This window comes from Mirounga angustirostris, unplaced genomic scaffold (genome assembly GCF_029215605.1).
Source record: "Mirounga angustirostris isolate CCGP_5_RB_7025 unplaced genomic scaffold, mMirAng1.0.hap1 SCAF_6, whole genome shotgun sequence".
NCBI classification, from domain to species: domain Eukaryota; kingdom Metazoa; phylum Chordata; class Mammalia; order Carnivora; family Phocidae; genus Mirounga; species Mirounga angustirostris.
The window spans coordinates 56598474-56622025 of NW_026991714.1; the positions used below are offsets into that span (position 1 = coordinate 56598474).

Genomic DNA, 23552 nt, shown 5'->3' on the forward strand with positions numbered 1-23552 from the left:
CCCTCTCTTACTGTGTCTCTCTCTGTCAAATAAATAAAATCTTTAAAAAAAAAAACAAATGTATGTAAAAATGTATTATAACATTACCTTATAAATCCTATGTCTGTGATCTGATTTTACAAAGTAATCTTCTTTTAATAGTTCATGTTTTCCATATTTTGCTCTTACAGAAGAACAAAGGCATAGGGAAGTCACTAGGATTATTATTTTTACAAGGGGTACCCCACACAGAAGTCATGTCCCAGAGATGGAACATTGACATTTCATGTTGCTATTTACTGGGATCCCCGGGCAAGTTATGAGAATCCCCTGGATCTAAGTATACCCCGATTTAAAAATGAGGCAGTAATTTGAAAGCAGGGTTGCAAGGAGGGAAAAAGATTTGTACACCCATGTCCATAGCAGCATTATTTATAATAGTTAAAATGTGGAAGCAACCCAAGTGTCCCTCAGTGGATGAACGGATAAGCCAAATGTGGTTGATATATACAATGGAATATTATTTCACCTTAAAAAAAGAAGGAGATTCTAACATGTTACAACATGGATGAACCTCAGGGACATTATGCTAAGTGAAACAAGCCAGTCGTAAAAGACGGATAAGGATAAGGGATGAGTGCACTCATATGAGGTCCCTAGCGTAGTCAAAATCATAGAGACAGAAAGTAGAATGGAGGTTGCAAAGGGCTGGGAGGAGGAGGATGTGGAGTTCCTGTTTAAGGAGTATAGAGTTTCAGTGTGAGACGATGACAGATGTTCTACCGCTGGTTGGTGGTGATGGCTGCACAGCAAGATGAGTGTACTTTATGTCGGTGAACTGTGCACTTAAAAATAGTCAAGTGGTAAATGGTAAATTTTATACTGTGTGTACTCTACCACAGTTAAAAAAATGGAAAAATCAACCCAAAAATGAGGCAGTGAGGGAGTAGATGACCATGCACCATGATGGTGAGGGTAATGGGATGTGTTGTGAATTTATGGTCTGAGAGGAGACAGACACAAAAGAGCCCTTTGCTGTGCTCAAAGGGAGGGAGGGATCTTAAGAGACCACTGGGGCCATTCTTGTCTTCAGGCACGTAAATGTCTTATCACACCCCAGAGATAATTGGGTACTCTCTTAAGCTTCCCCGGATATGGCCTCAGTAAGTCCCTTGCCAGGCTTCCCAGGTGTTTTCTGCTGTGACGGTGAGATCAGGGTCTGCAACTCATGCGTACTTTTAATAGTATTACCACTATCTGCCACCACTAGAACTGCTGCTGCTTTCACCAGCAGATACTATTTATTGAACACTTTATAGTCTAACTCCATAAGGTAATCACAATTACTGTTCACATTTTTAAGATGAGAAAAGACTTAACATATCAGAATGCACCTGTCCTCTCTCTATGACCATCTATTTTATATGATTGAGATCATAGCATATATATAATTTTTAGTCTGCTTTTTCACCGAACATTGTACATTGAGACACCTCCCATATCTTTTCAAGGTGAAATATATCATTTTTAGTGACCTTTAGTGTTCCTTTCATTGATCCACCATAATTTATTTTCAGCCTCTGATTAGTGGCATTTGTATTTATTTTCAATATTTTGCTCTTACAAATAATGTCTTCATAAAAAAAAATCTCTGAATTGATTTTTTGATAAGCATCGTGATTACATTCTTAGCATACATTCTTGGGTCTAACAATATGATCTTGAAAAATTATTCATGCATATTGTCAAAATGTTTAACAATGGCTTAGAATTTTCCTTATAAAATTCTTCATGTGCTATTGTGATGGATGCTTTTCTCATCCCCCAGTTTAAACATGCCCCATTCAGAAATGCCTGTTCTTGGCACTAGAAAGGGTTGAGGGGTCAAAATTAATGAGTACTTGTGTGTTACTCTGTCCTCACTCCCTTACTTCTTTACTTCCTCACCTCTTAGCTCTGCAGTGCCATGATCTTCCAGCTCCAAACAAGGCCCAGGTGAACTGCTCCCACCCATTTGGTGCCTTTAGGTACCAATCAACCTGCAGCTTCACCTGCAATGAAGGCTTACACCTGGTGGGAGCAAGCGTGCTGCAGTGCTTGGGTTCCGGCAACTGGAGCGCTCCTCCTCCAGAATGCCAAGGTAAAGTGAATTCTTTCCAGTCATCTTTGAAATCCATTGTAGGCTCTATTTTAAAAGGCTATATGCTAGTGGTGGTGACTGTCTAGGGGCCAGAAGCTTGAAATGGACTGGAAATTAATAAACACTTTCATCCTGTAACCCATTGATTCCCAATGCAGGTGCTGGGGTTGAATATACCTTCCAGGCAAGGTCTGGAAAGACCAGAGTGAGGCTTGCAACCTTGCCTTCTCAGCTTTAATCCTGGCTACACAGGAGCCTGGAGATATTACAAAGTTCATGCAGTTTTGGGGAAAAACTCAGAATCCTTGAGGAGGCTTATCACAGTGACTAGAATTCTTCCACAGAATTCTATCACAGTAATCAGTTATAGTTCACTGCCCTATACTGTCCTGCCTGTGGGTGTCTCACTACAAGGAGGTCAGTACTCACCACGACTTCCTGTGACCTTCCAGTTCCCTTCTGCTTTTAGCTCTTTGTTTACTCTGACTGAACTTTCTCCTCTTGTTGCTGGGTGAGCATCAAGTGAAATACCCAAATGTGGGCTGAGCAGGAAGGTGCCGAGAGGCTTGCAACCCGCTCGCTGTTGTAAGACTTCTGAGAGGGTGTTATCAGACAATTTCCCTCTTCAATGTCCTCTTTGCCTTGTTGCCTTCTGATATGCAGCTATCATAACCCCAGCTATCAGAAGGCAAGACCACAAAAGAGCTGGAAACGCATTCCATGGCACCAAGACCCTCCCAATTTGTCCTTACAGGTTACAGGCTTCTTGACTTGTCTCCTCTCCTCTTTCCCACCACACACACATACACACTACAGAAAGATGTTTCAGGTGGGAGAAAATGACTAGGTCTTTGGAGAAGTTGATCAGGTTGAGGGGAACATAGATGGAGAGGGGAGGGGGTAAAGGGAATAGAAAGGTATAAGAAATACTCTTGGAACCTCAAGCAGTTGAGGTCAGTGGCTAAAGAATGGCCCTGGGTTCAGCCCTACTGTCACTGACTCTGGTCTGAAGCCATACACTAGTCAGTCAAACCAAACAGTGAAGAAGAAACCCCTAAACCATGCATTCTCATAGTCTTCACTTTTTAATGTCAACATGTTGAATCTGGGCATTATAGTTTCATTAAATGGCAGAGGGACATCTCAACAGCTATTAACACTTACATACAGAGTGTTTTTGCTTTTGACTCTTGTAAAAATTTTGGGAGCTATGCAATGCCATTCTCCACATTTTAAAAGTGAAGATATTGAGGCTCCGAGAAGTTAAGTGACTTGTCCCACGTCTCAGAGCATGATCTCCAACCCAAGTAAGTCCCCTAGCATCTCAAACTCTGTATGTATAAACTGTGGTAAAGAACCATGAGATCTAATTTACCTTTTCTATAAGTGAAGAAGTAGAGTCGTTGGGGCTGGTCACCATAGGATGACATTGATGGGAAGAGCATTTGCAGATGGCCAGTTACGTTACGTGCCTACCACATGTCCATGATTTTTTAAATATTTTTAAATTTAATTTTTACATATTATTTAACTTATTATTTTATATAACTGAGGATCCCTGCTAAGCAAGGAGTGTTATCTTTCCCATTTCATACATGAAGCAACTGAAGTTCAGAAAGGTCTAGAGACACATTGCTGGTAAGGAACACATTTGTCACTGTTTTCTGGCAAGGTCATTAAGTCTGTTTCTGAAGGTGTCAAGGAAGCAGCCACTTCCATGCCTGTCCAGGGACACCTGAAATGCTATCTTTCCAAAGCACCAGCTCCCTTTTAAAATGACCTTTAAAGCTCTTTGTGGGTGAAGGTTTCAGGATGCCAATCAACTGTTAGTTGCTGCTATTGTATATATCCGTGACCTCTAACTGGTGAGAAAGCAGCATGAAATTCAAAGGACCACTTCTAACCAAATGCTGCCCTTATGGATTAAGCATGTGTGTGCACGCATGCATGCACACACACACTGATTTCAGGTTGCTGTGTTCTAGAATGACCCCATCTCTCCTCTCTCTACCATGCCCATTGTAGCCATTCCCTGCACACCTCTGCTAAGCCCTTGGAATGGAACAATGACTTGTGTCCAGCCTCTTGGGAATTCCGGTTATAAGTCCACATGCCAATTCGCCTGTGATGAAGGATTCTCTTTATCTGGACCACAAATATTGGATTGTACTCCATCTGGACATTGGACAGGTTCCCCACCAATATGTGAAGGTAGGATTGTGGGTCTGTCCTTTCTTACGGCTTCTCAGATAATATGAAAGAAGGAAGGATCACCAGGGATTCATGTAAAACTGTTCCTAAGCTAAAGGAAACACACTCTCCACAAAGCATGGTAATTTCTGTCTTGCTTTCTGCATATTCCTATAACTTTAAACATTTCACAATTTCATAAAGTGCTTTAATATCACTGTGACATTTGATGTTTGCCACCATTCTGAAATAATGGGGAAAGGCAATGTCATGTCCATTTCCCAGATGAGAAAGCAGAGGCTCAGGGAGGTTAAGTAACCTGTTGCAATTCACACCCTTAGTAAGTGATGAAGCTCAGCTATGTCACTGGGACTTTAACTTCTTTAAAGTGTTTTTCCACTGGCTCTTTATTCCTTCCTACATTTACCTTCACTGAGCACTGCTAAACCCCAGGCTCTGAGCTAATGCGGGGATGGATGTGATATCACCTCCACCCCTCGAGGACCTCGTAAGCTACTCGGGCATGTCTCTCCTGGCTCTGCTTCCCATGTGGACTAGGAGGTCTTCCAGGGCAGGAGCCATGCCTTCTTCATCTTTGTATCCCCTGCAGCAACTAGATGGAAGTGGCTGTGTGACAAATACTTGCTCAGCTGCAGCGTACCATTTACTGGTTAAATTTACTCAAGCACAAACCCTGGTGACCATGAATTGCAGGACCCTCAAAGGCAGGAGCCGGATCCTATCTATCTTTGTCTCCCCCAAACATCTGGCTAACATAACACAGTCCCTCCTGTTTAGTGTGCTCTAAAATAGTTTACTGAAGTAATTAATTCATAGCTCACATTTACTTTCAAAAGGCACCATCGGTCCAATTTATTGTTCAGTGTACTCAGTAATAAGAAGACCAGCACTAACAACGAATGTTTATGGCTTGTGTGATAAGTACCAGCTATTTCGTAGACAGAATCTCATCCTATCCACACGACAACCATGAACATGGTTATGATCCCCTTTATTTTTTTTATTTCCCCCATTTTATTTTTTATTTTATTTTATTTTTTATATTTATTTCAATAAAATTTATTTTTTAATTTTATTTTATTATGTTATGTTATGATCCCATTTTAAAGACGAGGAAATGGAGGCTTTGAGAGGATCCATAGCAGGCAAAGGCCAAATAGCTGGGAAGTGTGGAGCTGGACTCCAACCCGGGTCTTGGGTCTCACCTGATTCTAGGCTAGTGTTGTCACCATGACACTGCATTGCCACCCAGCGGCGGTGTCCCTAAATCCCCAGTCTGTAATTGTGCTCTCTTCCACTGGCCAGGGGGCCAGGCTGCCGTTCTAAGGGCTGAAATGAACTTCAGAAATGGCAATGCCTGATGGTCAGACGAGAGAATGTGTTGATAGAAATCTATTAGTGTTGTATGAAAAAAAAGCTGAAATATTGTTTGTTCCTTCTTGGGGAGTGAGTGCTAGATTACTACTGAGAGACCTGTATTGCTCTTCCCCAAAGTCCTGGGCCATCTAAGTCACATCACACCGTGTGGGCTTCAGTTTTCTAGATTTCAAAAGGAGAGGAGTGGACGTGCTCATGTCTGAGCTCTCTCTTCTGGTCAAGAATTCTGAGGTTGAAGACGTAGAATGCTGCCATCTGCTGTCCGAAAGCTATACTACAGGCACCTGAGAAATTTAGAACACTATGGGGAATAACACCAAGGGCTCATGCTTCCCCACTTATTTCTCATTCACTCGTTCATTTATTCCAGCGACATTTACCATAAGCTCTGTTTTCCCACATTCTGAATTAAGGCTAAAGAATAAAAAATGCCTAAGAATTATCTCACTAAAATTTTAAATCACGTATGCAACGAATATGGTTGTTACACCTGTGATCTCCAAAACCCGTTTCCCCTCACCCCCTGCCAGGCCCCTCTTCTCCACAAGAGGAGGCATTTGCCTCCCACGGTGCAGGCCAGCCCCGCCCAGGGCCTAGAACCAGTCCCGTCGGTGGGTGGCAGCTTTAGCCAACTGCAGGCCTCAGTACCGGCAGCCTTGTCTGAGCCTGATCTTGAGCTCTGGTTTTTGTGTCATGCTTTCCCCTTCACCCTCCAAATTTATTCTCTGGATTTAGGCAAATCGTTCCTTTTCTTTTCTACATGCTTGAGTCCATAAAGTTTTAACCTTCAGCATTGACCCCAGAACCCTGATTTTTGCATAGAGTTTTGTGGAGTCTAGGCTACGTATCAGAGGGGCTTGAGGGCCACTGAGTTAGCCAGACAGCATGGCAGATGGAGCACTCGGTCTCCCACTTCAGAGTGCAATGAGAGATCTCATTTTTGTGTGGTTCCACAGATATTTCCTTTTTAGTTAGAACACACCAGTCCCGGGCGCCTGGGTGGCTCAGATGGTTAAGCGTCTGCCTTCGGCTCAGGTCATGATCCCAGCATCCTGGGATCGAGTCCTGCATCGGGCTCCCTGCTCCTTGGGAGCCTGCTTCTCCCTCTGCCTCTCTCTCTCTCTCTCTGTCTCTCATGAATAAATAAATAAAATCTTAAAAAAAAATTATTAGAACACACCAGTCCCTGGGCCCTTTGGGACTTGGGCGCTTCCTGATATCCCAGTCTCCTCACTGCCTTTCTCCTCCAGGACCTGAAGTCCTTTCCTGAATTACTTATCTCTGCTTGCTATGACCTTTATGCCCCCAACTGTTGGGCCACTATCTTGACTGATATTACTGCTCCCCTAATCACTTTGTTATTGACATCCTGGAGACCACATTTGGCCACTGGACCCAATTCCTAGTGACCAGCCTCATGTTAGTGGGGTAAGGAGGGTCCTTGTTCCAAGTCCCAGTCTTAGCTCTGCTCTTCTGCCATGTCCCTGCTCATCCAAGTCCTGTAAGATAGCACACTCTTACCCTCTAAACTCTGGCCTGGCTCACATCTCTGTTTTTTTCCTCCACTCCTCCAACATTTCTCTGACTCCATGGGAGGACCTAGTCTTTATTTCTAAAGTTTGAGTTTAGAAATTTATTATTTATACTGTATTTTCTTTCCAAAAGTTTCTTGACAAAAATTATATCTAACTTAAGTAAAAAGATAATACAAAGATATAGGGAAGAATTTACTAAATCTATTTAAAATAATATAAACCAATCTGCTGTCAGCTGATGACAGACTGCCAGGGAACCCAACGATTCATGAATTTACATGCAATCATACACACTTACTTCATGGATTACAGAAAAACATCAATGAAGGTCATTATGATAGACAGCACTGCCTTGGAAGCCCACAAACATAGTACTAAGCATGTGATAAAAGCAATTCTTACTAGTTTTCTATTCTTGTAATTAATTACTCAGGTTTTGGTGAAGTTTTACAGTAGGCTTAAGAATATGAGTATTTTTCAAGTTACCCAAGAGGTCACTCCCTGGTAAAAATCTTTTCCTCTACGTCTGCCCTAGTCCTGTCCATTCCAGCAGCTTCCTCAGCAAGCTCACAAATGTAATTCAGCCATGTCCGCTGAGCACCCACCATATGCCAGATTGGGGTTAGGCTTCTGTGTACCTCATCAAGGCTGCCTCTCAGGCAGGAAAACATACTTTCTTACTTGGTTCAAAGTCAAATCCTTAAAGTTATACAGAGACCTTTGTTTGGATAAGGTTAATTCTTACCTAAGAGGGTTCAGAGAATTTCATATACAAAATAAAACAAAACAAAACAAAAACCTGTGTCTATAATCTTGGCAGAACAAGACTGACAAAATTGAGATCAAAGCAATAGCCCCCAAGAGGATTTAATGCTGCAGTAATTCTTTTTATACTAAAGGTCACATGGGTCAGTTTTTTCAAACAGTAATTTCTCTTATTTCTTTTCAGACATAAACACACTCATTAGAATGCATCTAAATTAAATTGTGCTCACTAACTTGTTCGTTCATTTGACAAACATTTTAGAACCTCTACTAGGTGCCAGGCCCTATTCCCTGGGATGTAGTGTTGGGAAGAGCTGACAAGGTCCCCACTGTCCTGCAGCTGACATACATTTTCTTGGGCTTAAATATAAAATCCTGAGAGATTCTAAAAAAGTTGTTTTAGTGAAAATGTTCACAGAGGATTTAATGTCTAAGATTTACACTGATAGACATATTTAATAAATGTTTGGTAAGTGAAATTTATCTGCCAGAGTTAGATTTATTATTAATTACTCAAAAATTTGAGCATTCTAAACTGAAATTCAGTATGTTACTTTGGTTATTTGAATGGATTCATGCAATAAGGAGCCACAATCTCTTCACAAATAGCCTGTCACTGAAAAACACTTGGGCCAATATGTAAGGGCCAGAAATATCACTTTTCCATGAGGTACCACATAAGACCAAGAGGTCCTGTTTTGTTTTGTTTTAAAGGCAAAATTGCTAAGCAAAATGAGCCTGACTTGACCAAGGCATTCAAGAGCTTGGGCTTAAAGAAAGAATAGTTACTCAGTTTGTCAAATATTTGATGATAAATAATAGTCTTATATCAGAGAATTTAATGGAGACAACGATAGGATCCTAACAGAAATAAATAACTGCAATAATTTCTAAAAATTTTTGAGGTAAATGGTTGATTAAATTAAAAATTCATTTATTCACCCACTTATCAAATGATTGCTGAGTACCACTTCTTGAGACCCGGCAGTGTGAACTGTGAAAGACACAAAGCTTTATGGCTCTTGGGATTTTTTAGGGTATTTTTTTTAATGTAAGTAATCTCTATGCCCCGTGTGGGTCCCGAACTCATAACCCCAAGATCAAAAGCCACATGGTCTTCCAACTGAGCCAGCCAGGCACCCTTGGCTATTGGATTTTAGAAGCATTCCATCCAGTAGGTGAGGGAAAATATGGCAGGTGGTAAGACAGCGTATGAGTTCAAACAAAAAACTGATGTGTTCAGAGGAGAAGCCTTCGGGCTGCAGTGATCAGCAGAGGCTCTACAAAGGCTGTGTTCAGTTAGATCCAATGGGATGGGTAGGATTTTTTTCAGTGAAAACAGAAAGAAATTCAGGGCAGCATGGGCCAAGAACCAGAGGCAAGTACACATGAAGTCAGTTCAGGGAATTTCCAGGGACTAATCTAGCTTGACCAGGAGGTTTTCAGCTTTCCTGTGCTGGGGAACTGTGGCATTAAAAAAAAGCCCAGGGATCCAAATGGAGGAAATAGTTTAGAACAGAAGATGGTCATTGCATTTTTAGATGTGTTGAGTTTGAGGAGATGGCAGGCTATCTAAGAGGAAGTAGTTGTAGGCAGGAGGAAGGGCGGAAGTGGAATCCTGGACCACACCCATCCAGACAGGAGAGCGAGAGCCATGGAGGTGTGGTGTCTGAAGCACAGGTACATAGAGAAGAGGATGAAATTGTGGGTTCTCAAGTATGACTGCTTAAATCCTTGACTTCTTCATTTTTGTAACTTCTACCTATGCTTTCATCTGTGAGCCCACCAACCTTTCCCCTGCCACTGTAGGAGATGATCTTATTTATTGTGGAATACCTGCTGCCTAGCAAAATACCTGACATAGTAGGTGCTCAATAAATAATTGTTGGATCCATGAATGAATGATTTCAGTGTAAACCTGGCTTCTGAATAAACCTGAAGATTGTGATATAATTTCTTTGACTCTCCAGCCATCCAGTGCCCAGAATTATTTGCTCCAGAGTGGGGAAGCCTGGCTTGTTCTGACACCCATAAGGAATTCAGGGTTGGCTCCACCTGTCATTTCTCCTGTAACAAGGGCTTTAAGCTGGAGGGACCCAATAATGTTGAATGCACAGCTTCTGGAAAATGGACAGCACCTCCACCAACCTGCGAAGGTATAATCGTATACACTCACTGAGACAGCTCTTCTCCCGGAAATGTCCTCAAAAATAACAAACACTTATATAAGCTCTTACTATGTGACAGGTATGCATTATAATGTTATTACTGTGAAAGCTCTCTCTCTTATTTTAAAATGGGTTCTCTATTGGAATCTAGGAAACACAGCCTATGGATTTAAAAATTTATAAGGAGTGACAGGACTTATTTTTGTGAATAAAAAATATATTAACTCTTTTAAGATTTTATTTATGAGAGAGAGAGAGAGCACGAGTGGGGAGAGGGGCAGAGGAAGAGGGAGAAGCCGGCTTCCCCCTGAGCAGAGAGCCCGACTCAGAGCTCAATCCCAGGACCCCCGGATCATGACCTGAGCCGAAGGCAGACGATTTACTGAGCCACCCAGGTGCCCCAAGATATAGTGATTCTTAAGCAGAAACTTTCTTTCATAATTTTGGCCTCTTTTTCTCAGAGACCTTTACTGGGTTGATTAAATGGTCTCCATTGCTTCATTGCCAGGAGAAGTACAAAGGGTGGAGTCACTGATCCAGTTTCTCAAATCAAGGAACTGAGGTTTTAGAAAGGTCAATGAGCATCTTTCTGCTACATGGGAAGTTAGTGACAAAGCCAGTGCCATCATGCACACCTTGCATTTCATGCTGACCAGCAAACCAGCAAGGGCAAGCAATTGACCTATGCATATTTTGCTTTCTACTGAATTTCTTACATTTCTGCACCGACTCTTAAATTTCTGTTTTGTTTTGTTTTGTTTTTAAATATTGGTAACATTGACATCATGCCCCACTCCCCATTCTTCCTCTGGTCTAGAGAATTATCTCTCCAAGGATATATTTTTTTTAAGGGAGAGAGAGACGAAAAAAAGTGCATGAGCAGGGTGGTAGAAGGGGCAGAGGGAGAGGGAGAGAGAGAATCTTAAGCAGGCTCCACGCCCAGCATGGAGCTCATCGTGGGGCTCGATCTCATGACCTGAGCTGAAATCAACAGTCAGATGCTTAACTGACTGAGCCACCCAGGCACCCCTCTCCAACGATATTTTTAAGTACTTCTTTTTCTCATCTGGTTTTCCATACCTGAGATTAATAATTTTCCTTAACTTCCTTGAGAGGCTATTTCTAGAGCCTCCCTTATTACAAGAAGAGTGGAAGGCAGTTATTCCATGTCAGTCTTAACTCCATTATGCTCCTTTTATTGGGAGCTCTCTAAATGGAAACACGTTTTCACAGCAGGCATAGTACCAGCTCGTACTTCAGAGGTTCGATGCCCAGCCCTCATCACTCCAGGGCAAGGAACAGTGTCCTGTAGGCATCCTCTGGGAACCTTTGGTTTGAATACCACTTGTTACTTTGGATGCAAAGCTGGATTCACACTCATGGGAGACAGTGCTCTCAAATGCAGACCTTCAGGACAATGGACAGCAGGAACTCCGGCATGCAGAGGTAATGTGAAAGGAACAGGCAGTTCTGATGCTATCTTCCACCTGGCCCCCACGCTCACGGTTGTACCTGCCTGTTGAAATCCCATGCAACCCCAGTGACTTCTTCACATGTCAGCTCCCCATGAAATCTACACCAATCCCAGTTAGAAGTAATGTGCCACAGGCATGTCACTTCTCCCCCTGCTATGTCACAAGAGAACTCCCTGGTCTCAAAGACATAAAGAAGGAAACATTTGCAAATGTCCAAATGTGTGAAAAAACAAGCATGCCAAACATAAAACCAACTATAAGAATTGTGAAATACAAGTTGCAATTCCATTAATTATGTGATAGTGTAAACATCCCATATTTTCATAATGGAAACCTAACTAAAAAGATACGCCATGCATGATACCTCTGGAAGGGCTATCACCCCATACATGAAGTACTATGTCTCTTCCATCTTTGTATTCCCCATGAAGACCAGAGCAGTGCTTTGCAAATGTCGCTATTGCTCAATAATATTTATTTGAGTTAGTTTCCCGAGCTTTAGTTTCCTATCTGCAAATTAGGGACAATAACCTAAAGTTCCCCGAAGGAAAGTTTAAAGAGGGTGGCAGTCTCTACTTCCTTCAAACTTCCAGAAGCAGTTATGCTGAACAATTATTAAGTATTTTAATAAATACGTGCTGACATGCCAGCTATTTACCAGTGGTAGTCATAATAACACTTAGAACAGTAATATTTTTGAGAAGTGAAATTTTGAAAACAGTATTTTTATAGGTAAGATTGATCAAGCCATTAGTAGGTCTCTTTTGAATGTTGCTCTGTGCCCCTCCTAGTTCTTTGGCTAATGTTCTTTGAGTGGACATCGTAGTATGTGCAATGTTGGAGGAGTTGGTGTGAATGTCAGAAGTGGCTCATCTCCTTTCTGATGTTTTACATTCTACCTCATCTGCTGGCAATGCTAGCCAGGTTACAAATGAAACCATAATCTCTGTCACTTTCATTCTACATGTCTAGTTTTCCTGCATTCTTTTTTTCTGCAGTGGTCAAATGCTCAGAGCTGCATGTTATTGAGCCAGGCATGATGAACTGCTCCAACCCCTGGGGAAATTTCAGCTATGGATCAACCTGTAGCTTCCATTGTCCAGAGGGCCAGTTACTTAATGGTTCAGCGAGAACAGCATGCCAAGAGAACGGCCAGTGGTCAACTCCCATGCCAGCCTGCCAAGGTATATTTTCAATATGGGTTAGGAAGTCACTTTTATAAGGAATGTAACTGGGGCGCCTGGGTGGCTCAGTCGTTAAGCGTCTGCCTTTGGCTCAGGTCATGATTCCAGGGTCCTGGGATTGAACCCCGCATCAGGTTCCCTGCTCCGTGGGAAGCCTGCTTCTCCTTCTCCCACTCCCCCTGCTTGTGTTCCCTCTCTCGCTGTGTCTCTCTGTCAAATAAATAAATAAAATCTTTAAAAAAAAAAAAGGAATGTAACAAAATCAGTGTTTCCTTTTTGTGTATTTCTGACAGTGGTCTCGCTTTCCATCACTGGGTTTCCCTGTGTTAATAAATGTTTCATGATAAATCCTTGCCTTCCACCGAGCAGTGGGAATTAAATTCAGTGACTCTGTGTAGGGAATCATCCCTCCTTTATGAGAGCTCAGATGTGTCAAATGAGAACATTTTTAACCGGAGGTTATTTCACAGATTCCTAATTTATTATCTCAGAAGAATTTTGTTTACCACATACCTCTAAAAACACATAGATCTTTTTAAATTAAGCTTCATCTCTTTGTAAGGTTTATTTCATCCACCTTCCTTTTACTTTTCGTTGTTTTCTCTATAGCTTGTCATGACTACATTTTGTTGTATAACTGAATCTTTGATTGCCCCCCCCAAAATTAATCATTATTTGCTTAAACTTCCACTTCTTCAATCATTTTATTTACTTTATTATGTCCTTCCCCTGACGCCTTTGGGCACTGTGTTTGATATTTAAGCGTTAGGAATAAAATCAGACCCTGCTTTCCATGCTGTTGCTGTAGTTTTATGGCTTCCAGGTCTCTCCTGCCCGGTTGTCACCCCTGCTGGGACCTTTGATGATCCTGTGCGATCTCACATCTCACAATCCTTGGGACGCTTCTGGAAGAATGATGGCCTTTTGCGCAACACATTTCTTACGCCCTGCATGTGTGTTTGTTTTGCAGCAGGGCCGTTGACAATCCAGCAAGCCCTGACTTACTTTGGGGGAGCAGTGGCTTCTGCAATAGGTTTGGTGACGTGTGGGACATTGCTGGCTCTGCTAAGAAAGCGCTTCAGACAAAAAGGTAAATAGGAAAGAGTCTTCTCCTTTTCTTCTTTCTTGTCATTTGGGGAAGTGCCGTGAAACTACAGCGTCAGTAGTTCATGTTTGAAAACATTTGTCTTTAAAGAAAACAAGCCCAAGAGAAGTCATTTTGAGAGCTGACTGCCCATCAGAATCATCTTTATAAAAGTACAGATCCTCGTACAGGGGGATTGGCCTGGAAATCTGAGATTGGTGTGGAAATCTGAATTTCTCAAAACCCTCCCCTCCAAATTCTGATGAGGCCAGTTGGTGCATTGGCATTTGGGGACCTCTGGTCTTGGTAAACTTAGTTATCACTAGGATTAACTGGAAAGTGTCATGCTCTCCTCCTTCATCATTCTCTTATGTGATGATCATTTATTGATCAATGGTGTTAGGTAGTTAGTGCTTCCGAATCAAAAATCAAGTGCTTCTGGAGGACGCGAGAAATGAAGCTAGAGGTGTGAAGAGCAGCTGCTTAGTCATGACCTGGTGTGATACACCAGGACATCTGTACGTTCTCTCAAAATGTGTGGAACTAATCCAGGACTGAAGCAGAAACCTGACCTAATGGAGGAAGACCCTCCATACTAGATTGTTCATCAAAAAAGGAGCTCTGGCCTAAGAGTATAAGAAGGGAACCATCTCTTAAGGGTTAAAACAGTGTTTTTCTTTCTGCTCCAGATGTTCAGCCATGAGCTCAGAAACCTCTTTTTGTAGCTAATGTGTCTCTTCATCATTTCTCATGGAAAGTAACTGGGGGCATCTGAGGGGTCAGGAAGGCTCAAATGCTCCAATACAGGTAACTGAGAATGGCTATTATACCTGATGGAGTTCTCATGGATCTGAGGACTTTCAGCACCCATTCTTAACTGCTCAAGGGCAGAACTACTTGTTCCATAGTTTTAAGCTCTCTCCATTCACAGAGCCACCATTACATTGAGGCTGGCTTTCTAAAGTTCCTTCATATACTCTCTTATGAATGGGTTAGTAGGACGAAGGACAAAGCATAACACTCTTCTTAAAAACTAAAGAGCTACAACCAGTCCTTCCATGTAACATTTGTGTTTATTTAACCAAATCCAGAAGGCAGAGGCAAGAGCTCCTAACCACCTAGACCCTACCCTCCATAACCATGTAGGAATCACACTATTCCTGCATTTCCCCCAAGTTCTTTCTTCAGTTTTGAGACATTGCTAGAGAACTCTCCAGACCATGAAGAGGGAGGAGCAGCCACCCATCCTCCAATATCTTTAATAATAAATACTCATTTGTGAGAATGGGGAATTTTTCCTTGACCTGTCCCAAGGTGATTTTAACCTTTCTAAGATGCTGTGGTCAAATAATAGGAAAATGTTGCATACATGCCCTGCAAATTCAAAATGCACATTCATTACACTTTAAAGGCTCAATAATGCCCTGTAATAAATATACTTGTTCATCTTCACTTGATCTAATATTTTCTAAATTTATTGAGCCATGAGATGATTTTCTCCTTTTATCTATCCATGGGATGATTGACAGGCCTGCTGCCATATTTAAAGTTTCTACTCGCAGTGTCCATTTTTTGGATTAAGATAGGAGGCCCTGGTCACCTATGTTACCAGAGCAGGAAAACAGCCCTTGTTATGTTGGTATGGATTTGTTTATGTGATTAACTTGCCCAATTAGTGGCTGGGGGAGTGTGACACAGGTTGCAATGATAGGGGGCCTCGAGTGCCAAAGTAATGGGTTTCAAGAACCAATGATCTGAATATCAGCAACAACCAAAAATAGCCAAGATGTTGAAGGCAGGGACTAGAGGAAAAAGAAGAGATTGTCACTGAATGGGAAGACAAGAAAGATGAGAAGACTGGATTACGTACTGTCAAATGTTTAATTTAACTTAACATAGGTTCTACCTCTCAGAGAGAGCTTGTTCTCAATACACTCCTAACAATGAACCCATCTGAAAATCAGTACACCTACTTTCTCCAATAACTCCTACCACTGATGATCTTTCTCTTTCTACTAGGTTTTTTGTTTCTTTTCAGCTGATCATTTGTGTCTTCTTGTTTATTGCAGATGATGGGGAAAGCCCCTTGAACCCTCAAAGGTAAGACAGACATGTTTCTTGATTAAGTAAATTTGTCTAGTTTGACTTTTTAATTCACTGTAATATGTCAGAATGATTATACATAATGCCCCCTTTCTGCAACAAATCTTTTGCAATGTCCCCTTTACTAATTCTAAAGTAAAATACACAGATAACATATACTAACCACACATAGTATTTTTAAAAATCAGTACGGGCTCTAATTATAAAGTAAAAGAGAAATAAAAGGGAAAGTGATATATAATAGAAATAAAACACTAAAGCTGAGGCACTACTCTAGTGGATACTATGAGGTCATTAGAGGCTTGCACCTTTTGGTTCACAACCACAAAGACCAACAGTCAGGAATACTGTATCAGTGGCTCAAACAGGATCAGCAGCATTGCCAACACCAGCCTGATTTTTTTTTTTTTAATGATGAATGGCTCTGGTAAAGGGTTGGAAAACCTGTCATAATCTTCCCTCAACTCACATGGCAATTGTATTCTAAAAGATGTAAAAAATATATTATTTATATTTAAAGCACTTAAATTCTAGGCTCAGGGATTATTCACCTACAGGAATACTGAGTAGATATTCTAAAATTGTATTGAGTGTAGGATAATTCTTTTGTGTCCTGTGCCTATTGGGATATCCAGCATCCCTGGCCCTTTCCCACTAAATGTCAGTAGAATTCTTGATCACTATGAAAATTAAAACACACCCATAGGGGGCAGTACTACCATTCTTTGAAAACTGTTGCCAGATGATCAAATATCAAGGCTGGGTATTTTCTAAGGATTTCTTCTCACTAGGAAGAGGCATAGCAGGTATTCAGGTACCTAGAGCATCAACAATAGTTTCGTGTGGGTGTAAGTGCAGTGCAGATTACCCAGAGCAGCTAAGTGGGATCTCAAAAGTCTCTTAGGCATTTATTTTTGTTTCCCTTTTAAAGCAGAATTCCAGGGTGGGGTGGTAATGCAAGGTCTCTGCAGGAAGTATGTGCTGGACTTGTGGTCAAGGACCAAGCACTATATGCAAGTCATCTTTGTATATCTGTTCTTTAGCCACCTAGGAACATACGGAGTTTTTTCAAATGCTGCATTTGACCCAAGCCCTTAAGGTAAGTTGCCTATAAAGATATTTTTGAAGGAAATAGAACAGTAGGGCAAAGAGAACGAATATTAAATCTTGATGTTTCATTATATGGTCATGAGTTAAATTTTAAGCATGTATTAAGTTTTTAAGCCTTGAAGGAAATTGTGTTGGTAGCAGGGGACAAGATATGTCAGTAGAGTGACAATAGAAAGTAAGTTTATATGAGGATTTCCATTTCCTCCAGGCTAGAAATGTTCTAATAAGATATAACTTATTTCAGGATGTATGACATTCCCATTAATGGTTGCTTGGAGGTATTAACAACACCATGGTCTTGCTTGATAACCAGAAGTTATACTACTGGAAAAACTTTACAGACTTTTATGGAGTCAGTCCTCTGTGTGACTTGCTGGGAAAACAAAAATAATCTTATGCTTTCTCTCTTCCCAAAAGCTCAGTGAGTAGTTGAGTATTCTGCCTAGATAGCAGAATATCTGGATCTAGAAAGAGATTATGTTGATCCTCGGGGGACAGATATGCTGAGAGCTAGCTGGCTCGCTTGCTTTTAAAGAAAATATAGTTATTTTCATTTCTTTTATCTCATTTTCAGAGACCTGTCCTGCTGGTCTCTTCCCTCAACCTCCATAGGATCCTATTTTTGAACATCACGCTTCCTGCCAAACTTGACTTCTACTGTAGCATATGTGCGGCAGTTTTCTGGAAATACTTGTTGAAGAAGGACATGGAGTTTCCTGTAGATTAGTTCTGGATGAGAGCAGAAAGATTGTGTCACAAGCCCAAACTCTCCACCCACCACCCCTTCCTGCTCCACCTCTTCCTTAAGCCTCAGAAGCCAGGACTGAATGTCTGCAGTGATCTGTGGGCTTTGCCCAGCTGTCCCTTCTTGAAGACTAATTAACCAGAGACTGAAGCATCTGACTTACCAGAAGACCAGACTGTGGAAAAATAAAAATGCTTCTTTATTTTTGGATTGGAGGAAGGCATACTCTGCTTTGTTGAAAGGCAGGTGGTGTCTGTGACTTGAAGGAATTTCTATAAGATCTTCTGAGGTGTCCAGTGCTTGCTGTTTATGAAGCCTATTATACCCTCGCTGCAAGGCCTCCAGCGAGGCCTCTGGATGGCACCAGAGAGTGCAGAAGACCAAGAATCAAGATAGGAAGGCACATGTCACCTTCCCTCCACTGGTCACTCTCCCCAAAAGAACCTCAAGACCAAAATTCAAATGTGCAATTAAAAAGATTCTTCTCAAATGCCATGCTATATTATTTGATGTTTTGTTCAATAAGATCTGTGTACATCATTTTGTTTACATCAATGTAATGCACAGTTACTGATGTCCCAATTACAACTTGACCCTTCATTCAGTCAGCAAATATATACCATATCACTGCCCCCCCCAAAATCAAAGAAGAAAAAAATCAGAAATCCAAGAAGCAGAAAAAATCCTCATCACCTGAATGCCCTATAAGGAAGAACAGATGTTATTTATTAAATCACATGTTTAATATGTAGATTGTTGAAAGTTACATAGTAGTTATCTGGAACTGAGGCAAAAAAAAAAAAAAGAGCCAAACAATACAGTTGTCTTGAAGACAACTAGAAATAAAAACAATAACAACTGATTATATTTAAATAACAATCCTTTAGGTAGCCTGGAAAATTAACTTTCTAAACCTTAACGAATATACTAGTAGCTCTCTTATTCAATTCAGATCACCATAGACCAAAGCCCTTATAATTGCATAGACACAGAAGTGGGTATATGGGGATCTTTCCAGATAATGAAGGTTCACTATAGAAAGGCGTATATAGCTCTATAGAGATCTTATGTTCCCCCAGATTTGAGGATGATGAAAAAGTTGTCCTCAGTGACTGTCCCGATGTTTTCATGACTCTTCTTCTCCAGGTGCTTCTTACTCTGACCATTCATGAAGAATGAATAACACGTGGGTAAATATGCAAATAAAAATTGTAAAACAGTCTAAGGGTTACAATAATTTTGCAAGAACTTTGGCAGTAAACTTGGGATTTAAGGACACACTGCTTTTTAAAAAGTTTTTCTCATATACTGTTTATCTCTCCTTATCTTGTGCCAATCACTAGGCTGAGTATTATAGGACAATTGTTATCAGCCCTGTGTCTGAGTCAGAATCTACAATTTGTAAAAGCTTCCCCCAGGGAATTCTGATGGTTTGTCAGCTTTCAACTACTGCTATTATAGATACAGAAGAGTAAGGCATTGTTCTGCTTTTGAACAGTTTATAATCTAATTGGGGAAACAATAGATATGCACACAAAGTAATAGAGGGCACTCAATATGAGTATCATACTTGAATAGTGTTGTAGTGCATAAAATGGAAAGAGTCCATTTGAGTCCAGAATTAAGGAGATAGGTAGGATTCTGAACTGAAACAGAGTTCAGCAAAGGGGGAGAGATGAATATTCTAAGTTGACAGAGTAATATCCGTGTAGGAGCAGACAGGACTGTGTGTAGGAGGAGTGAAGTGTGGAGGAGCCTGACATCATAGAGACCTCATGTGAGGGGCCAGATTACAATGTATCAAATCTATTGAGATGAACCATCTTTAAGACAGAAGCTTGGAGAACACCTGGTGGCTCAGCCAGTTAAGCATCTGCCTTTGGCTCAGGTCATGATCCCAGGGTCCTGGGATCGAGTCCCATATCAAGCTCCTTGCTCAGCAGGGAGCCTGCTTCTCCCTCTGTCTGCCTCTTCCCCTGCTTGTGCTCTCTCTGCCAAATAAATAAATAAAATCTATTTTTTTTTAAAAAAGCCAGAAGCTTGGAGGGATGCAGATTCGGGGCATCTCAGACAGTTATAATGATGCTTCAGACAATGTAATTCTCAGATTTTCTATCAATAGCAAAATAAGATCTTAAGGCAGTGTGCAACAGCCAGATCCTCCAAGAAACACAAGGGGCTCCTGAGGCAGGAAAACCATAATCATAGTAATACACATGTGCTCTGTGCTCAACTGCCAGGAATTAGACACCTCACAATAGCCTTTTATCCTCCCGACGGTTGCATCTGGGAAAAGATTCTTATTACCCTCTTGTACAGATGTCAAAACAGAGCTCTAAAGAGATTGAGTCACTTACCCAGCCAGCACAGCTGGTAGGTAGGACTGAGTCCGCTCTGCTGCCCTTGTGGCCACTGGCCCTCATCAAGACAGAACTGTGCACGGGTGGAAATCAGTAAAGTGGTCCAGGCCTGCAGGCCCCGTTCTGGTGCTCATCCCCTTGCTTCCTCGCCTGAAATTACAATGTTTCTGTGCCCCTAACACGGCATAGTCCCCTTTCCCCCAGATACAGGGAAACTGATGCAGTTAAGGGCATGAGGTGAGGGTCTGGCAAATGTAAACTTGGACCTGGCTGTTTTTACCGTGAGTGGTAAGGGGCTACTGCCCCAGTGGCCTCAGCAGGTGCAAGCGCAGGAACAGTTTTGCCTGTGGCTCGCGAATCCCTGGGCACTGCGCCTCCTGCGAGAGCCTCTGATCTCTGCCCTTTCTGCACCTGCGGTAAAACATTCACTAATCTGCTTGCTCTGCCTCGTACCTCCTGTCATGGGGGCGGTGACCTAGCCAACCCCCTTCCTGGAAGGGCTCTAGGAGGGGATGACCGCTGCTGCAGCCTTGGCACACGCGGGAGCCGAAGGGAAAGAGGACACCGCCACCCGCAGCCTCCCGGAGCTCATTGCAGCCGGGACGCCGAACAACCCTGCAGCGCGGAGCGCGGACGGTGGCAGATGTGAGCCGCCCCGGGCCCGGGAGCAGGAAAGGAACCATGGCCCCAGGCTGCCCGCGCCTCTGGGTCCTGGCGGTCCTGGGCGCCAGCTGCGCAGGCTGGGGGAGCTGGGGGGCCGAAGCGGCGCGGCTAAGGCAGTTCTACGTGGCTGCTCAGGGCATCAGCTGGAACTACCGCCCTGAGCCCACCAATCTGAGGTGAGGCAGGTCTGGTGTCCCGGTGGGCTTCTCTAGGGAAAACTATTTCTTTTTAGGACGCTTTCCTTTTGCAATTCTATGGCTTAAAAAAAAAAAAAAGAACTTATCGCTCATTTTTAAACAAAACTGCTATTTTTGTTTCTAATAATACAGTGTGTTAGATATTCCGTTTGACGCTGTTTGAAGAATTTGTTAATATAGTTTTGTTAGTGTGATTGATTGTTGGTTTAATATATTGGTTGATTCAAAAGCACCAGGCACTAGCCCCCTCATTAGCCCTTCCTGCAAAGTCCCATTCCAGAGTTTTAGTAGCCTAGTATTTTTATAGAACTTCCGTACGTATTATTTATTCTGTCCTCCACATAACTTCATCTTCTAAAATTAAAGATGTACACATCGTCCTTTGTTTAAGCATATTGTTCAATACCAATTGCCAAATTGTTGTAGTCTTACAAATGACTTTCAAACTATCATCAGTCCATAAACATGCAACATTTTTGTTCTTTTACCTTTTCTTCCACTTCATGTGACTCCTCATTTTTTTCACATTTTTAGTCCCTGGGATATAGTCTACCCTGGCTAGTTTGGAAGGGTCACTATGTAACTAAAAGGTGGCTTAAATAATAAAACTTTATTTTGAACTACAAATTATTTTTCTTAATTGAAAGGCTAAAAATAAGACTTCCCAGAAATTAAACAAATTATAGGACCTACTCACTATTTCCAATTAGTTATATTTTTATATTTTTTATTAGTAAACCTCTCAGTGTGACTCAGTTTTTTTTTTAACTTAACATCGCAGTTTAAATGATTGTGAAAGACAAGTTCCTCTTTTATGATTACAAAACCAAAGCAATCTCCCAAGAAATAATGTAATATTTTAAGAGTCTGGTAGTGTATAACATTAAACCCCTTAAAGAATTGCTTTGTAACTGGGTTATTTTGGAGTGTATTATATACTGTCTTGGTCTTGTAACAATAAGAAATCTTTTTAAAAGTTTTTTAAATATTTTATTTATTTATTTGAGATAGAGAGAGAGGGAGAGAGCACACAAGCAGGGGGAGCAGCAAAAGGAGAGGGAGAAGCAGACTCCCCGCTGAGCAGGGAGCCGATGCGAGACTTGATCCCAGGACCCTGGGATCATGACCTGAGCTGAAGGCAGACACTTAACCGACTGAGCCACTCAGGTGCCCCAAGAAATCCTTTTTTAAAAAAATCATTTTAAATATTGTCTTTTCGAGTTGATGATCTAGATCACATCCACACCCTTAGGGAACTGCCAAAACCCCAAAGAAAATCATAGGCTTTCCAACTTTAATTTCTCTTGCTCATGGGCAGACATTAACATGCTTGCTATCTTTGCTGAGATACTCTATGCTTATGCTTGCGAGTTTGTCCTTTCTTCTGTAGTTAACTCTGAAAAATAACAAGCAGGATACTGGAAGCAGAACCACATAGGGCAAAAGCCTGACTCACATGGTGGGGGAGTCTAAAGGGAACCATGTCTGCTGATCTGATCCCCTCATCCTGTGGTTGAGTTTCCAGAATTCTGGTAAGAGTCATGCCTCTGGTGTCAATTATTGAGCCAAAATCATACAATGACAACCTAGACAAACTGTCAATATTTTTGAATCTCAAATCATGTCATTTTCCTCTGGTACTTTCTTGTGAAAAATCTAACCTGTATATCTAGCTGTTTAAGCTAAGAACTTATACTAAGTGTCTTGCACCTACAGCTGAATGATACTTACTGTAAGGAGATCAACATACAGCACTGCATTCTTTGCCAAAATATATTTTAGCACAAAGCAAAGACCTTTCCTCTTACTTCATCTAATATTAGCAGGAGAATGCCTTTTAGAGGTGGAATATATCTATTATTCTTGTCTGAAGTCTGAAGTAAATGTTTTGGAAACTTCCCTAAAGAAACTTGTTCAGTCATTTACAGGTATGTGGTAATAGATATTGAAAATAAAAACATATATTTTTTCCCCCTCTAGAGTTTGAGGGTCCCACTCTCCCTGCCTCCCTTTCTGGGAATTCTTTACCATGAATATAATGGCTTCACCTCTTTGAGTCTTGGTTCTTCCATTTATCCATTGTTTCTCCTCTGGACAAGTGACTTAGATTTTCCAAGACTTGCCTTTTTCATTTGGTTTGTTCATTTTCAGTACGAATGCCCAGGGCTTTAACTCCATTAGTCATCTCCAACTTCTCAACCTGAAATAGGGTCCACCAAATCAATGGTTCTCTATAATGTTCCCCAGTAATTTAAATCTGTATATGATTCATCAGTTAAAAAATACCCCATGTATTTATTCATAAAGAACTTGGTTATATTTTTAGTCATTTAAAATCTAAGCATAAAGTTTGGGTTCATACAATGATCTTGGGTTCTTTTTTAGAAAATGGATTCTAAGTAAGAGGATTAGTTAAGGCAGACTAAATGTGGGAAAGAACAGTTACCACAACAGAA

The 23552-nt window shown here is 41.4% G+C and overlaps 2 protein-coding genes across 10 annotated transcripts in view; both read left to right on the forward strand.

The window, feature by feature from the left end:
- Positions 1–18356, forward strand: part of SELP (selectin P) — a 37156-nt gene extending 18800 nt beyond the window's left edge. For 2 of the 8 annotated variants that reach the window (XM_045877498.3, XM_064594348.1), the window contains 9 exons: positions 1934–2119; positions 4145–4330; positions 9978–10163; positions 11409–11621; positions 12649–12834; positions 13805–13924; positions 15988–16018; positions 17065–17120; positions 17706–18356. In XM_045877498.3, coding sequence (XP_045733454.1) covers positions 1934–2119; positions 4145–4330; positions 9978–10163; positions 11409–11621; positions 12649–12834; positions 13805–13924; positions 15988–16018; positions 17065–17119 — 1163 coding nt within the window. In that variant the 3' untranslated portion in view covers position 17120; positions 17706–18356. The remainder of the gene's footprint in view (positions 1–1933; positions 2120–4144; positions 4331–9977; positions 10164–11408; positions 11622–12648; positions 12835–13804; positions 13925–15987; positions 16019–17064; positions 17121–17705) is intronic. The other 6 variants (XM_045877500.3, XM_045877499.3, XM_045877501.3 and 3 more) reach the window with 6 other exon arrangements.
- A 2435-nt stretch (positions 18357–20791) lies between these two features.
- F5 (coagulation factor V) overlaps positions 20792–23552 on the forward strand; it is a 73286-nt gene continuing 70525 nt past the window's right edge. For both annotated transcript variants that reach the window (XM_064594351.1, XM_064594350.1), the window contains exon 1: positions 20792–21075. In XM_064594351.1, the coding sequence (XP_064450421.1) occupies positions 20918–21075 (158 nt within the window). In that variant the 5' untranslated portion in view covers positions 20792–20917. The remainder of the gene's footprint in view (positions 21076–23552) is intronic.